The sequence below is a fragment of the Dendrobates tinctorius genome, unplaced genomic scaffold (genome assembly GCF_039654945.1).
Source record: "Dendrobates tinctorius isolate UK_male_01 unplaced genomic scaffold, ASM3965494v1 ptg000151l, whole genome shotgun sequence".
Lineage (NCBI taxonomy): Eukaryota > Metazoa > Chordata > Amphibia > Anura > Dendrobatidae > Dendrobates > Dendrobates tinctorius.
The window spans coordinates 18,729,988-18,747,280 of NW_027361818.1; the positions used below are offsets into that span (position 1 = coordinate 18,729,988).

The 17,293-nt window shown below is 46.6% G+C and overlaps 1 protein-coding gene across 2 annotated transcripts in view; it reads right to left on the bottom strand.

Annotated features, from left to right (window-relative positions):
• Positions 1 to 10,456: 10,456 nt before the first annotated feature.
• The window catches only part of LOC141050264 (sulfotransferase 2B1-like), a 163,683-nt gene continuing 156,846 nt past the window's right edge, over positions 10,457 to 17,293 (bottom strand). For both annotated transcript variants that reach the window (XM_073547147.1, XM_073547145.1), the window contains one exon: positions 10,457 to 10,806. In XM_073547147.1, the coding sequence (XP_073403248.1) occupies positions 10,682 to 10,806 (125 nt within the window). In that variant the 3' untranslated portion in view covers positions 10,457 to 10,681. The remainder of the gene's footprint in view (positions 10,807 to 17,293) is intronic.

The following is a 17,293-nucleotide window of genomic DNA, read 5'->3' on the forward strand; positions in this document are numbered from 1 at the left end:
ATATGGGAGGAAAAGTAGTTTGTAACCATAGTTGACAACTGCTGTCTCCTGTCACTTTCCATCGATGCTGTATTACCAGTTGTGTGAGCGGTACTTGAAAAATCAGTCCACAACATTGTCATGAAACCCCTGTCTCCAACGCCACTTCTGCTGTGTGCACCATGAACACCTCTGCCAAGCTGCCCCCGGCCCGTACGGCTCGTGTGAGAACTATCACCGCTGCTGTGTGCTGGGAATGCCTCAAGCAACCAATTTACCAGAGTTGCTTGTTTATTAGCCAATATTAGGTCAAGGTTCTCTTGTGGCATGATGTTTTGTAATTTGCCATTATAGCGTGGATCCAGGATGCTGGCCAACCAGTAGTCGTCATCATTCATCATTTTGGCAATGCGGGGGTCCCTTTTTAGGATCCGCAAGGCATAATCTGACATGTGGGCCAATGTTCCCGGTGTCAATGATGCACTGCGAGTGCTGGTTGGAGGAGCACTTTCTGGCAAATCCACATCCCTCCAGTCACGCACAAACCCTGTACCAGACCTTGCCACGCCAACATTTTCACTTGCCCCACGAGATGCATCCTCCTCCCCTAAGTAATCATCCCCATCATCATCCTCCTCCTCCTCTTCTTCCTCCAACTCGTCCAGGAGCAGACAATGGCTGAATGTCATCAAGGATTCCCTGTTTACTATACCGTGGGCTAGGCAGCACTGTCCCACCACCGCTGTCCCCTGTGGACCCTGCATCCACCACATTAACCCAGTGCGCAGTGATGGACACGTAATGGCCCTGGCCATGCCGACTGGACCATGCATCAGTTGTGAGGTGCACCTATCCACTCACTGACTGCTTGAGTGCATGGACAATGCGGTCTTTCACATGATGGTGGAGGGCTGGGATGGCTTTGCGAGAGAAGAAGTGGCGACTGGGGAGGTCATAGCATGGTACTGCATAGGCCATGAGTTCGCGGAAAGCTGCGCTTTCCACCTACCGATAGGGCATCATCTCAAACGAGATTAGTTTGGCAATGTGGGCATTCAAACCCAGTGTACGCGGATGAGAGACTGAGTACTTTCTTGACCTACTCATAGTGTCTGGGAGGGTGAGCTGGACTTGAGAGCTGCATATGGTGGAAGTAGCGGTGGACAGGGCGGACTGAGAGAGGGTTGATGATGGTGATGGAGTTGGTGTTCTTTCTGATGGCCTAGATTCAGTATTTCGTTGATATAACAGTGGGATTCCCTGACTGCTGTGGCCTTGCAACGACACCTCAACATTTGCTGCTGTGCTAACCGGTGGGCTTACAGTGGGGGAAACAATGTAGCGTTGCTGACTACCTTCTTTGTGATCAGTTGCACATGTGGCACTTGAGGTTTGGTGTTGTGTCCATGCTTGCAAGTGCATGCTGGTTAAATGTCTAAGCATGCAACTGGTATTCAAATTTTTCAGATTTTTCCCTCGGCTAAAGGTCTTTGCGCACCTCTTACAGATAACCTTGGCCTGATCATGAGGATTTTGTTCAAAAAAGTGCCACACTGCACTCTTCCTACTTTGGCAGACATTTTGCGGCCTAGCACGCTGTGATGTTTTGACCCTCTGGACAAGCTGTCCAGCAACTCTTTTGATTTTTGGAACCTGTCTTTGGAGTGCTCCGGGCCTGCCAGATAACAGCTGTTGCGATGTTGGTGTCTGCTGTGGATGCTCCTCATCTGAGCTATTGGAAGCAGCACCCTCTTCCCCCAATGGATGCCAATCTGGGTCAACAACTGGGTCATCCATCACCTCCTCTTCAATGTCATGTGCACCTTCCTCTGTGTCACCGTGTATGGTGGTATAGTGTGCGGGAAGGGGCACCTGAGTCTCATCAGGGTCAGAATCTGGCTCTGTACACTGCGAGGACAATGTAGTGCTCTGAGTGAATGTACCAGCAGAATCATCTATCAGCGGCTGTGCATCAGTGCACTCCATGTCAGATTCATCTTGGCCTGGGTAATTCACCATTTCACTTGATAATCCAGGCATGGTATGTGAAAACAGCTCCATGGAGTAATCAGTAGTATGGCCTGCGTCATCCTTCAATCTTGGTTGTGGTGAAGGACACAAGGAAAGGTGTGGTTCATGAACATGAGCCTCCAATGATGACTCAGTGCTTTTACTTTTTACAACTTCAGAAGAGGAGGCGATAGAGCTGGAGGCTGAGTCAGCAATGTAAGACAAAACTTTTTCCTGATGCTCTGGCGTTAAAAGCGGTTTGCCATCTCCTAGAAAACTAAGCCTTCGAAGCCTTATGGAGCCAGACGATGACGCAGGCTCAACACCTCCTGCATTCGGTCCTATTTTGCTTTTGCCACTACCATCAGATCCACCACCAACACCATCATTACCAGCTGCCAACCCCCGCCCAATTCCACGGCCTCTTCCACCAGCCTTCCTCATTTTTGGTAGAAATGTAGACAAAATCCTACAAACTATATAGCAATGTAAAACAAGGTACAAGGTGTCTACAGGACAGGGAGATTTTGAATTTCTGCAGACACTTGTGGACACTGGACACTTGGATTGTGTGAGGCCCACTGAATATCACAGCGCAATGTCACAGGCTCGATGGCACAGGTGTGAAAAAAGTGACTACAGGATAAGGGAGATTTTGAATTTCTGCAGACACTTGTGGACACTGGACTCTTTTGGATTGTGTGAGGCCCAATGAATATCAGAGCGCTATGTCACAGGCTCGATGCAGCAGGTGTGAAAAAAGTGACTACAGGATAAGGGAGATTTTGAATTTCTGCACACACTTGTGGACACTGGACATTTGGATTGTGTGAGGCCCACTGAATATCACAGCGCTATGTCACAGGCTCGATGGCACAGGTGTGAAAAAAGTGACTACAGGATAAGGGAGATTTTGAATTTCTGCAGACACTTGTGGACACTGGACACTTGGATTGTGTGAGGCCCACTGAATATCAGAGCGCTATGTCATAGGCTCGATGCAGCAGATGTGAAAAAAGTGACTACAGGATAAGGGAGATTTTGAATTTCTGCAGACACTTGTGGACACTGGACACTTGGATTGTGTGAGGCCCACTGAATATCACAGCGCTATGTCACAGGCTCGATGGCACAGGTGTGAAAAAAGTGACTACAGGATAAGGGAGATTTTGAATTTCTGCAGACACTTGTGGACACCGGACATTTGGATTGTGTGAGGCCCACTGAATATCAGAGCACTATGTCACAGGCTCGATGGCACAGGTGTGAAAAAAGTGACTATAGGATAAGGGAGATTTTGAATTTCTGCAGACACTTGTGGACACTGGACACTTTTTGGATTGTGTGAGGCCCACTGAATATCAGAGCGCTATGTCACAGGCTCAATGGCACAGATGGGAAAAAAGTGACTACAGGATAAGGGAGATTTTGAATTTCTGCAGACACTTGTGGACACTGGACACTTTTGGATTGTGTGAGGCCCACTGAATATCAGAGCGCTATGTCACAGGCTCAATGCAGCAGGTGTGAAAAAAATGACTACAGGATAAGGGAGATTTTGAATTTCTGCAGACACTTGTGGACACTGGACACTTGGATTGTGTGAGGCCCACTGAATATCAGAGCGCTATGTCACAGGCTCGATGCAGCAGGTGTGAAAAAAGTGACTACAGGATAAGGGAGATTTTGAATATCTGCAGACACTTGTGGACACTGGACACTTTTGGATTGTGTGAGGCCCACTGAATATCAGAGCGCTATGTCACAGGCTCGATGGCACAAAAAAAAAGTGAAAAAAGTGAATTGTAGAATTGGGCAGAATAGGAATCTCCCTAGAGTGTAGGTCTGTAATAACGGAACAAGTCCTCCACTTATCCTTCCACAGTGACACACAGATAGCTTCACTGTGGCTGTGATAACAGCCGTTACACGGTACTGTGTGAGGAGCGTACACCGCTGTATGGTGTGAATAAATGCACGCTCAGTACCTTAGCAGGACAAAAAAAAAATTGGGATTGCTTTTAAAAAAGCAGTTTGCAGAGCAGTGGGGAAACAGCAATGCAGCTGTCAGGAAGCCTTAGAAGGCAGCCTAACAACCAACATCACTGATCCACCACAATATAGCCTCCCCTTGCACTGCACACACAGTGACTGGTGTGTTGCACAGGCAAAATCGCTAGCAGCAGAAGCAGTTTTTTTGTCTTCTTCCCTGCCTAACGCTCTCCCTACAGAATCAGCAACCTCTCCCTATGCTAAGATCGGCAGAAGTAAGATGACGGTCGGCGTGCACGCCCTTTTATAACCCCTGTGACGCCCACCAAAGCAAGCCAATCACTTGCATGCCCTTCTGAAAGATGGTGGTGACCCCTGCCTATGTCATCACGTTGCCCACAGTGTCCGTGGATCCTGATTGGCTGAAAAAGATCGCTAAACAAACTTTTGAAACGCGACTTTGGCGCGTAAGTCGCCGACCTCGTGGCCGACCTCATCCTAGGGTCGGGTTTCGTTTCATGAAACCCGACTTTGCCAAAAGTCGGCGACTTTTGAAATTGTTCGACCCGTTTCGCTCAACTCTATTTTTAACTTGATAAAGATGCCAGTACAGCATTGAAACGTGTTGTAAATAAAAAACCTTATTCTCATCATCATTTCTGAAGAATTGATTCACTCCAGCAGTTCAGTCCACCTACTTGTTAATCCAACTTGATCCACTATCTCCTGGAGGCTTCATCCACCAGCCACGGGACAGCAGCAGCTATCTTTCTTCATGCCTACATAGGAGTTGTGCCTGTCACAACGCCACCAGATGAGTGTAACCAGCCCTCTCCTACTCTTCCTCTATAGGGTATCACCTGATTGTGCGCTCTGTTTCCCATTTCTACATTTATTTATAGAAAATACTGAAGCATATGATCACTTCTTTGAAAAAAGCCTTCCCTGTCTCCCATCACCAATTCCTGGCCAACACCTTACAGTTTGAAGCACTTGTCTCAAATAAAATTACACTGTGCATTTTTACTAAACCAGAACCACATGTGTCTATGGAAAGGTCTGGGGTGGTCGATCATCTATAAACAGGTGGCTACTTTCACACATCAGGTTTTCGGCGTCAGGCGCGATCCGGCGTCGTGCCGGAACGCCGGATCCGGCAAATGTTTAGTAAAACCGGATGTGACGGATCCGGTTTTCTGCCGGATCCGTCTTTTTCTTGACAGACAAAACCGGATCCGTCTCATCCGGTTCATCCGTTTTTCTATCCGTTTTTCGACGGATTACGCCGGATCCGGTTTTTAAAATTGACCTTTGTGGCCTTCCGAACGGGATTGGCTACTGGAAAACTATATATAGAGTGTTCCTACAGCCCTTCTTTGACAGGTTGTCGAGGAGAAAGTGCAGGTTGGAGAGAAGAGCAAGTTACTGGCGAAGATGGATGTTGTCATTGGAAATATTTTGAAGAATTTGGCGGATTTTATAGCGGAGGCGAATCGTTTGAGGGTGATTGTTCTGGAGAAGGAGAGAGCGAGAAAGCAGCGCATCAGGCATCGTAGACGACGTTTGTGGATCCACCCCATCACAGCCAAGAGAATGACGCGTGGGGTCTATTCTACACTCTGCATGGACCTTCGACGAAACCCGGAGAAATTTTTTGGATATGTTAGGATGAAAATGGAGAATTTTGATTACTTGGTGGAGCGCATTGCACACCTCATAAGAAAAGCGGACACCTATTGCCGCTTCTCTGTTTCACCCGCAGAGCGTCTGATGGTGACTTTAAGGTAAGCCACATTTATTGGATGTGATCGCATTAGAGCACACTTTCACTGCAATCTTGTTGGTGGTAGTTTGTATCTCCAAGTGTTATAGCTCAGTTTTGGTATGTAATGCTGTGATTTAAAACTAATTTATTGTTTTTTAATTCCCCACAGATTTCTTGCAACTGGAGAATCCCTTTCGTCACTGCATTTCCAGTACAGACTCGGGATTTCCACCATATCTGGAATAGTGAAGTACACATGCCGTGCACTGTGGGACTCCTTAGCTGAAGAGTTTTTACCAGAGCCCACAACAGAGAGGTGGATTGAAATTGCTGACAAGTTTCAACAGATATGTCAGTTTCCCAACTACTTGGGCGCTGTGGACGGGAAACATATCCGCATTGTAAAGCCAGCTGGATCGGGATCGGAATATTTCAATTACAAGAAATATTTTTCAATTGTCCTCATGGCCATCGCTGACGCGGAATACAAATTTATTGCGGTTGATATTGGGGCCTATGGCCGCTCCAATGACTCTCAAGTTTTCAAACTGTCTGCCATGGGGCGTAAACTGTATGGAAACACCTTCCAGTTCCCACCACCTAGACCGCTGCCGCAATCATCTGGTCCACCTATGCCATTTGTCTGTGTAGGGGATGAAGCCTTCCAGCTGTCAGAACACCTTTTGAAACCGTACTCTAGCAGAGGATTGACAAGAACAAAACGCATTTTTAATTACCGCCTCACAAGAGCAAGAAGAATGGTTGAATGTACCTTTGGTATTCTGACAGCCAAATGGCGGGTCCTATTGACTGCGATCAACCTCAAGACAGAAACTGTGGACGAGGTGATCAAAGCGTGCGTGGTACTCCACAATTTTGTTATCTGCAAGGAACCCATTTCCATTGAGGACACCTCTGAAGAAACCACCTTGCAAGATTACCAGGACATTACCACTAGAAGTTCTGTGACGGTTTCAGTAATGAGGGACAATTTTGCACTATACTTTATGTCACCTCAAGGCAGAGTACACTGGCAGGATGACAGAGTGTGAAAGATTTGTGCCCTAACCAAACTTGTGTACCTTCTGTACCAACAGTATATACCTTTGCCAACCATAGTTGGCTATCTTGTCATGGTCTCTATTTTTAGCTTTAGGCCACAGGTGTGTACCTGGTTGTGTTTTATGCAAAGTATTTCACCTTTTAACAAAAGTTGTGTACATTGTTAGGAAATCACCAACAATAAACACAACTTTTTAGGTGAAATACTTTGCTTCAAACACAACCAGGAACACAACTGTGGCAAAAAGCTAAAATTTACCCACAGTTATATACCTAGTTTTGAATACCATTTCACCTTTTAAATACCCTGTATTTAACCTTTTTCGCCGCAGAAAGAAATGACAGACAACTAGTGTAAAATAATTTAACTTTTATTGAAAAATGTTTTTTTTAGTAAACTTTTTTAAAATTTTAATAAACTTGTTTAATAAAGCTTTGAAACCATAAAACTGGTCATTTTTATTTAAATACACACATTATAAATCTGTGTAGTGTGTGGTGGAAACACTGCTGGAGGGGCTGCGGGACACTTCGACACTGGGAGTGTGGAGAGAGGACTGGGATCGTGGTGGGGAAGGAACAGTTAGAGGTGAAGGTGTGGAAAAAACTACAGAATGGGTGGACATGTGGGAAGCAGAAGAGGTGGTGGGTGGTGGAGTGGAGGGTTGGGCAGGGACTGTAGGAGCAGATGATGTTGATGGCAAGTTGTATGGGGAAGGAGTTTGGTACGGGGCAGGTTGCTGGAAGTGGGGAGATGTCTGGTACGGGGCAGGTTGCTGGAAGTGGGGAGATGTCTGGTACTGGGGAGGTTGCTGGTACTGGGGAGTTTGCAGGTACTGGGGAGGTTGCTGGTACTGGGGAGGTTGCTGGTACTGGGGAGGTTGCTGGTGCTGGGGAGGTTGCTGGTGCTGGGGAGGTTGCTGGTGCTGGGGAGGTGGATGGTATGTAATAGGAGGGGGAGGATGGAAAGTGGCTGGAGGGGGTGTAGATGTAATAGGAGGGGGAGGATGGAAAGTGGCTGGAGGGGGTGCAGGTGGAGGAACTACTGTGGTGGGAGGAGGAGGTTGGGAGCTAACTTGCTGGAGAGCAGCGTGGCATGAATGCATTACATGCATCTGCTGGGCAGGAGAGAGTGTTTCCATGCGCTCCACAACAGACCTGAAAAAGGTGTGGTTTGGCGAAGATCTTGCTTCTGAATGCATGGTTTGCAGAAGTGTCTTCACCTTCAGAATGCTGGAGTTGATCTGCTGATAGCCTGCGGAGATTTGCTCTGACAAGACTTTTAGACAGTTCTGGAAAGATGCATTCAGATGCAAGAACTCTGGCGCATAAGTCTTTTCCTGACCCCTCTGCCGCTGCCGCCCAGTACCCGCAGGTGTACTAGAGGTGGCAGGGGCAGAAGGGTGGGGTAAAGGGAAAGCGATCTCCTCACCAGCAGCTTCATGTAATGTAGGCGGCCACGATGCTCCTGTGCTGGTGGATGGGACAGATGGGTCGAATGTGTGGGAAGGCTGGGAAGGTGCAGATGTACCGGGGCGGTCGAAGTCTCCCTCGGTGCCGGTCTCCTCAGGGATCGCCTCAGAAGGGTCCAATCGTGCAGGCTCCCGAGTGCTGCTCACCGTGCTGTGGAATAAAGAGAAAAAAAAACAATTAAAATAGTGACATGGTATGGCCCTGGCTGAAAAAAAAAAGTTACATCTAAACATTTTTTTGTCACATGTGGTGTGTAATATTTACCTTCTGGTGACCATTGTCTCCCGGAGGAACGACAGGGCTCGTGCGTACTTGTACTTGCTCCTGCGTCCTCCAGATCCACTCGGGGACCGCATCTCTTTATTGAACTCCTTCTTGAAACGATCCCTCACAGACCGCCACCGCTTCACAATTCTCTCCCCTGAAACGAGAAAGGACAAAGTGGTTAGTATACAACATCAGTGTTTCACAAACTCCAGTCCTCATGGTCCCCAGGGGTCATGTTTTCAGGATTTCCAAAGTAAATAGAAATCCTGAACACATGATCCGTGGGGACCACGAGGACTGGAGTTCGGGAAACACTGGTTTAAATCAAGCAACCGGTACTGTATATACTTACGCTCTTTAATCTGGGCCCGAGCTTCGAGGTCCTCCCAGCGGTCCACAAGGAGCGAACAGATTTCCTCCCAGAGTCGTCGGGTAACGATCAGGTCAGCATGGCGGCGGTCAGCCATATTCCAGAGCGGCTGCCTTTCTCTGACGAGATTGATGAGGCGGTCCACATCAATCCCTCCATCCTCACCGTCAGAGTCGGGAGCACGCTGTGAAGGCTGTTAAAGAAAAAGACAAAAATAACATAATTAGCCTCCACAAAAGAAATGAAATAAAAAGTGCAAAAAAAACAAAGCAAAAATATTTATACTTACACGCTGGTGACCGCCGCGTTGCTGTCGCCGACGACCCTGGGAGGCACTGCGAGGACCTCTTGGCCGAGCACCAGATTGGGAAGACTAGAGAAGAAAACAAAAAATGTTATGTCTTTGGATGTAGGCATTTGTTTGCTGTGTGTGGTCTGCAGAACATTGTTTTCTATGTGTTGTGTGTAGTGTGATGTTGTGTTTCTGCGTTTGATGCAAAAAACTTACCAATTGTGAGCCCACTCCAAGTGTCTGTCCACCCCTTCCTTCTTCTTCTGGGAGCTCCTCTTCATCTTGTGATTCCTGTTTTGAAATAAAAGGCAATGAATACACATATATTACAGAGATGATGGATTTTGGAAATAAAAACTTACCGTCAAACGCTGACGATGCGAGGGAGGGCTCCCAGAAGAAGATGTGCTGTCTTCCTCATGGCCAGACTCCATGGCTGTGGGTGGTGTTTCTGCTGCTGCCATTGCTGCTGCTGCTGCTGCTGCTGCATCTATTGGGCGGCTGTTGAATAAAGAGAAACAAAGGGCCAATGAATATCTTGATATTCCATAGCCCTAGTTTGGAGGAATGGGGGATTTGATAATTACCGTCTCTCATCTGCTGCTGGACTCCCCTCCCGTTGTTCAGCATGCTGCTCCATTTGGGGTGGTGCTGATGGTGCTGCTGCTGCAGATGTCTGCTGCCTTCTCCTGCTCCTGGTTCTTGGCTTGGGTGGCATGTTGGGTGTGGCTGAGGGTCCCATTGTCTTGCTTTTATATATGTCCTGTGGGCAGAGCTACTGAGCATGCTCAGACCAAAGAAACCGGATCCGGCCGCCGGATCCGGCTGTCGCCAGATCAGGCGCATTGCGGCGCTCATAGGCTTTCATTGTATGAAAAAGCCGGACACGCCGGATCCGGCGTGTCCGGCTTTTTCGCCGGAGACAAAAAACGTTACAGTAGCCGTTTTTTCCAGACGCCGGATCGCGTCACATTGCCGGATCCGGCGAAAATCGGATGAAACGCATGGCCATCCGGCGCGATCCGGCTCTAATGCAAGTCAATGGGGGGGAAACCGGATCCGGCATTGCATTTAGCCGGATCCGTTTTTAGTCAAAAGCGCCGGATCGCGCCTGACGCCGAAAACCTGATGTGTGAAAGAGGCCTAAGAGATATACAAGGTCAGCCATTACTAGCCACCAGCTGCAGGAACCAACCTGTTACCTGTAAAGTTTTGTTATATACAGATATGGAAACACGGACTCCACTCAAATGCAATAAATTTATTTAAAATATTGAAATGAACTCAGTACAGGCAGAACATTCAGAAAACATCAATATCCTCTACTAGATCATTAATCTTATTCATAAAATCAAAGAACGTGTGAATCTTTATGTGATCTTACATAAAAAGTGTTAATTTGTAACCAATAATCATCATCGACTGGTAAATTTTCTGCACTGAGAACATTTGGTCAGCTGGAAGAGCCCCGTTATTCCGGTGTGTTTGTATCCCAAGGAAACTTCACACTGAAGTCTTCCATTTCTGCCTTGTAGATCTTGTCAAAATATTCATTTTGAGCCACAGTAAAATGATTTTTCCAATCTCCGACTATTCCTGTAAATCACAAGTGGTGACAAAATATTTAAATTTATGTTTAATTGATCTGTTATATGCACATAGTAACCCCTAAAATAATATAATCCCCAAAACACAATACTGAGGAAGTATAAAGAAATGAATAATGTGGAGACTGTGGCAGAGTCCAGACAAAACTGGATAAGGGCAAAAAGAATTTCATCAAATAAACATAAACTGCAGGTTTCTGTGTTGTACTGATGTCTTCCGCAGATATATCCAAAAAAAGGAGCTATAGATGGGATAAAAAGACGGAACACAAGTCTAAAGTCTAATCATGAAATCAATAGTAAAACATTTCATACAGACTTAAATAGCTAATAATAGGGATAGCTAATAATAGGGATAGCTAATACTAGAGAAGAGAGAGAGAGGATTCAAAAAGATTTAAATAAACTGGAGAAGTGGGCAGCAACTAACAGAATGGTTTTTAACAGGGAGAAATGCAAAGTACTACATCTGGGCAATAAAAATGGAAAAAGCATATATAGAATGGGAGGAATAGGGCTAAGTGACAGCACATGTGAAAAAGACTTGGGTATACTAATAGATCACAGACTGAATATGAGTCAACAGTGTGATGCAGCAGCAAAAAAGGCAAATGCAATTCTAGGATGTATTAACAGAAGCATACAGTCTAGATCACGTGAAGTCATTATTTCCCTCTACTCCTCTTTGGTCAGACCTCATCTGGAATATTGTGTCCAGTTTTGGGCACCACATTTTAAAAAAGACATCAACAAACTGGAGCAAGTTCAGAAAAGAGCGACTAGAATGGTGACCGGTCTGCAAACCCTGTCTTATGAGGAAAGGTTGCAGGATTTGGGAATGTTTAGTTTGCAAAAGAGAAGACTGAGAGGAGACTTAATAGCTGTCTACAAATATCTAAAGGGCTGTCACATTGTAGAAGGATCAACTTTATTCTCATTTGCACAAGGAAAGACTAGAAGCAATGGGATGAAACTGAATGGGAGGAGACACAGATTAGATATTAGAAAAAACTTTTTGACAGTTAGAGTGATCAATGAGTGGAACAGGCTGCCACGAGAAGTGGTGAGTTCTCCTTCAATGGAAGTCTTCAAACAGAGGCTGGACAGACATCTGACTGGGATGATTTAGCAAATCCTGCTTTGAGCAGGGGGTTGGACCAGATGGCCCAGGAGGTCCCTTCCAACTCTACGATTCTATGATTCTATGATTCTATGAAATACTTTAAAAATAGTCAATATACAATAAAAAAAAACACATGATCATGTAGTAACAGGTCATCAGTATCTGATCAATAGGGATTCAACAACCTGGCCTACCAGCTGTTTCCATCGCCGTCTGGAAGTTCTCAGATGATGCCGGGAATACAGAAGCTCTGAAAGAATTATAGTGACCACAGTCCGGTACTGCACATTGACCCCCTATTTAAATAGATGTTAGATCTGGAGTATCCGGCTGCGGCCGTTATAGGTATGAAGGAGTGGCTGAGTTCTGGCAGCGTCTGAGAACTTCCAGCCAACTCCGATAACAGCTGATCGGTGTGGGTCCCGGGTGTCATACCCCGCAATCAGATATTGATGGCCTATTCTAAGGTTAGGTCATCAGTAATTAAGTAGTGGTGATGAGCTAATTTATTAAACTGCAGTGATAGTAACATAGACACTTCATAAAAAAACATTAAATAAATTCTTAAAACAAAATCCTGCATTTCACTGAAAAGAGGTGCAGGAAAAATTACATACATATATGTCAGTGCTGGGGTCATCATGTGTGGAGGGAGATCAACAGCTGAGTCCATATAACTGTGGTTATCCATAGAGTTATTGATGTGGATATATGACAGGGGCATTTAAATGAAGTTGCCGAAGCACGTGCGCTGCCTCCTATCAGCCCCCTGCAGCATGACAGATACGGACCTGCTGAAGGTAACATTGCTGACATATTGGTACTTATGTGAAGCTGAGCCACAGGTGGAACTTATTAGGAGACTGTAATTTTCTCTATATACTGTAATTTTGCAGTATTGCAGATACGATAAAAGCGATTGGAAGACCACATGTTCAAGACCCCTAGGGGGATTTAAAATAGTAAAAAAAAGGCTAAAAATATAAAAATTCAAATCACAACTTTTAAATTAAAAATAAACAAGCAATCACAAAGAACACACGGGATTAAAGGTCACCCTGTGTGGACTGAGTGCAGATTACACTACTCTGATAACTTCTCAGAGGGATGAGCACAGAAATAGAGCTGCCTCTAAACAGAACGACGCAGCTTTGCCCAAAGTTTAGAGGAATGGTGCTAGACACAAACCCCTGTTACCGTGACAGGGAATGTAACCCACTCAAGGGTATAAGCTACTGTGATCCCACACAATCAGCGCATGCACACAAAGAACTCCTCTTTCGAGGTGCCCGGAATTCCTAATGGCTCTAAAAGCCAGCCCTGTAACCACACAAGCAAGCTCTTCTCCGGATAAGCCAGAATTCCTAGCGGTGTATAGATAGCCCTGAACTGCATGCTGACAAGGATCACACAGATACTGTGTTTACACAGACACGTGTAACATGAATGATACTAGCACATGGGTGTGTGCACCTGAGGCCATTTTAAACTCATGTCCATTCAGACAGGACCTTGCTCATGGACCAATCCGGAACCGCCACAGAACCTGAGCATTTGACAACCGACCACCAATGAGAGGTCGCAACCTCATGAGCATGCTTTAGTAGGGTGATCCCTGGACTTAGGAATGTCTAATCGCCATTGCCTACCGCTAGATGCTATAGCTGTAGCTGGAGAGCCAGCAGTAACTAAACGAACAACAAGAGTCTTAGAAAGACGCTGAGACCTATGTATTTGCAGGACAGGCTCCACTGTGGTCGAAGCAGAATGGGAGACCACAGAAGCAGACGAGGCCTGGGATCTACCTTGTGCAGTGGGAGAATCCAGGTGCCTAACATATCCCCCCTAGGACCACCTCTCTGGCGACACTTGTCATGCTCAAAATCGGCAATGAGCTGGGGTGCATGAATGTGTTCAGTCGGCGCCCAGGTCCTATCCTCTGGCCCATGACCCTTCCAGTCCACCAAAAATATTTTTTTGCCACGTACGACCTTAGACCCGACTATGGTATTGACCTCGAAATCATCCGAGAACGTATCCGAGCTTCTGGCAGGAGTCCCAGACGACCGGGTCATGTATATGGGTTTCAACATAGAGACATGGAAGGTGTCAGCAATGCCCAGATGGGGAGAAAGGCAGAGACAATATACCAAAGGATTCACTTGTTCCAGAACCTTGAAAGGACCCAGATAGCGGGGAGCAAATTTAGTGGACTCTATACATAGCTTGATGTTACAAGTGGAGAGCCACACTAAATTGCCTGGGGCAAAAACCAGAGCAGGACGGCGATACACTTCGACAGAGACCCTCTATCTCTCCTTGGAAGCCTTAATGGCATGCTGCGTGAGATCCCAGATGTCTCACGCCTCCACTGCCCAATCCACCACCCAAGGATTAGAGGACGAAATGGGCATGGGCACGGGTAAACACGGATTCTAACCGTAATAGTGGTGGAACGGCGTCTGCCCGGCAGAATCAGAGACAGCGTTGGTTAACGCAAACTCTGCCCAGGGCAGCAAGGATGCCCAGTCATCATGCCTGGCAGAAACAAAATGCCATAGGTACGTGATGAGAGTCTGATTGGCCCTCACCACCAGCCCATTCGTCTTGAGATGGTAGGCCGAAGAGAGATTGAGCTCTATACTAAGTAGCCGACAAAGCTCCCTCCAGAACCAAGATGCAAATTGGGGAACCTGATCGCTGAAAATCTTGTCAGGCATCCCAAAGAAGGCGGAAAATGTGTTTAACAAACAGCACTGCCAAGGCCTGTGTTGAAGGCACGCGTGAAAAAGGGACTAAATGTACTATTTAGAAATGGACGGTGACCAACCAAATAACCCTGCTGTTACGAGATTTGGGCAGATCCACAATAAAATCCATCTCGACCATCTCCCAAGACCTATCTGCCACCAGCAAAGGATGTAACAAACCCGCGGGTCTCTGCCTGGAAGACTGACTCCTGGCACATGAAACGCAAGCCTGAACATAATCCCTTATGTTCCTTGCCATTCAAGGCCACCAATAACTTCTCGCCAACAGCTCCGTGGTCCTTTTGATGCCGAAATGCCCTCCTACCTTGGAGGAGTGAGCCCAAGATAGGACCTTCGGGCACAAGTTAGGTGGTACAGTGGTACATAAGATTTGCCTGGAGGGACCTGCTCCAGAGACACTGGAGCCACCGTCCGAACACTCTCCAATGGGACAATAAGCCATGGCTTCCCCTCTTTGGATGAGACAATGGAATGGGATATGGCATCGGCACGTAAATTCTTCTCCCCTGAGAGAAAGTGAAGGGTGAAGTTAAACCGGGAGAAGAATAAGGACCATTTGGCTGGCGAGAATTCAGCCGCTGGCTATCAGCAGATAAAGCAGATTCTTGTGGTCGGTAAACACTTGAAAGGGGTACCGAGTCCCCTCTAGGAGATGTCTCCAGTCTCCAATCAGAGAAGGCTAACTTCAAGGCCAGTAACTCCCTGTCCCCAATGGAATAGTTTCTCTCCACTGGTGTGATTGTCTTAGAGAAGAAGAAGCATGAGTGTTTCTGATCTTGAGCATCCTTCTGATATAGGACTGCTCCCGCACCGACGGAAATATGAAATGCTTATCCAGATTGGGTTGATTTAACACGGGAGCCCTAGTGAAGTGGGACTTTACTGAAGAGAAAGCCTTGGAGACCTCCTCTGACCACTGCTTGGGGTTAGCTCCCTTCTTGGTGAGGGCTATGGGAGCAGCTCCTAGGGTAGAGAAGTGAGAGATGAACTGGCGATAATAGTTGATAAACCCCATAAAGCGCTGCACCGCTTTAAGGGAATGCGGCTCTTGCAAGTTCATCACAGACTCCAGTTTGGCAGGATCCATGGCCAACTCCTTGGCCGAGATGATATAGCCCAGGAAAGGCAAAAACTGCCACTCAAACACACACTTAACTTAGCAAAGCTGAATTGGCATGTAGAAGTTTGAAAACTTTGCAGACATCTCTTCAGTTGGCATCAATATCAGGAGAGTAAATAAATATATCATCCAGATATACTACTACCGAGGTGGAAAGCAGCTCCCGAAAGATGTCATTAACAGTCTTGGAAGATGGCAGGAGTGTTACACAAGCCGAACGGCATTACAAGATACTCATAATGACCGTCCCGTGTGTTAAACGCGGTCTTCCATTCATCCCCTTCATGAATATGTATTAAGTTGTATGCGCCACAGAGATCTAACTTGGAAAATACCCTAGCCCCTCGCAGCCTGTTGAAGAGCTCCGAGATGAGCGACAGAGGGTATTTATTTTTGATGCTAATAGAATTTAACCCCCTGTAGTCATTACATGGACGCAGTTCCCCGTTCTTCTTCTGAATAAATAAGAATCCAGCCCCAGCAGGAGACACTGACTCCCTAATAAACCCTCTATCCAAATTCTCCATGATATATTGGGACATAGCCTCAGTCACCAGGAGTGATAAAGGATAGACGCGTCCCGGGGAGGCTCAGAACCCAGCAAAAGGTCTATAGGACTGTCATATGTGCGATGAGGTGGAAGGGTCTCCGTGGCTTTATTGGAGAAAACATCTTTGTATTGAAATAATGCTAAGGGAGAGAGGTTAAATCAGTGGAGTGCTCAGATGAGCCGACCTGGACCTGGGCCCCCAGACACCATCCCTCACCCAACCCACTCCATCTAAGTATGCTCCCCATAGACCAGTCAATATGAGATGAATGATGACGCAGCCAATGTATACCCAACAACACCTCATCAATACCCTCGGGATGACTATTAGAGAAATTGCCTCCTCATGTTTTGGAGATATAGCAAGGGAGAGAGTAATGGTCTGATGTGTGATCTGAGAGGATAGCGTGGACCCATTAACAACCCGGATGATGATCGGCTTGGTGAGCATTACTAGAGGTACTGCATGCCGCTGGTTGAAGGTGGAAGACATAAAATTACCCTCAGCCCCAGTGTCCACGCAAACCTCAGTAGCGTGTTAGGTCAATCCATAGGAAAGTGTGGTCCTGAAAGTTAGCTTGGAGGACATCTCTGCCGTGTCTAGTGAGACTCCTCCGATAGCTACTAGACGCAGTCATTTCCATGCCGCTGGGGACACCTTGTGGCGTAATGACCCGCCTGTCTATAGACATGGCAGACCAGGTGCGTGCAAGCAATACGGGACCTAGATTCCACTCAAGAAACCTCCATGGCCTCCACTAGCTTGCTAGACTGAGCCGGATATTCCAAAGGTTTGGCAAAATTTGGAACCAACCGACTCCTCTGCCTACACTGGGCTCACTCCAACCTTCGATCGGCATGACGAAGGCCGATGCAGATGGAGACTAATATCAAGTCCTCCAGCATGGCAGG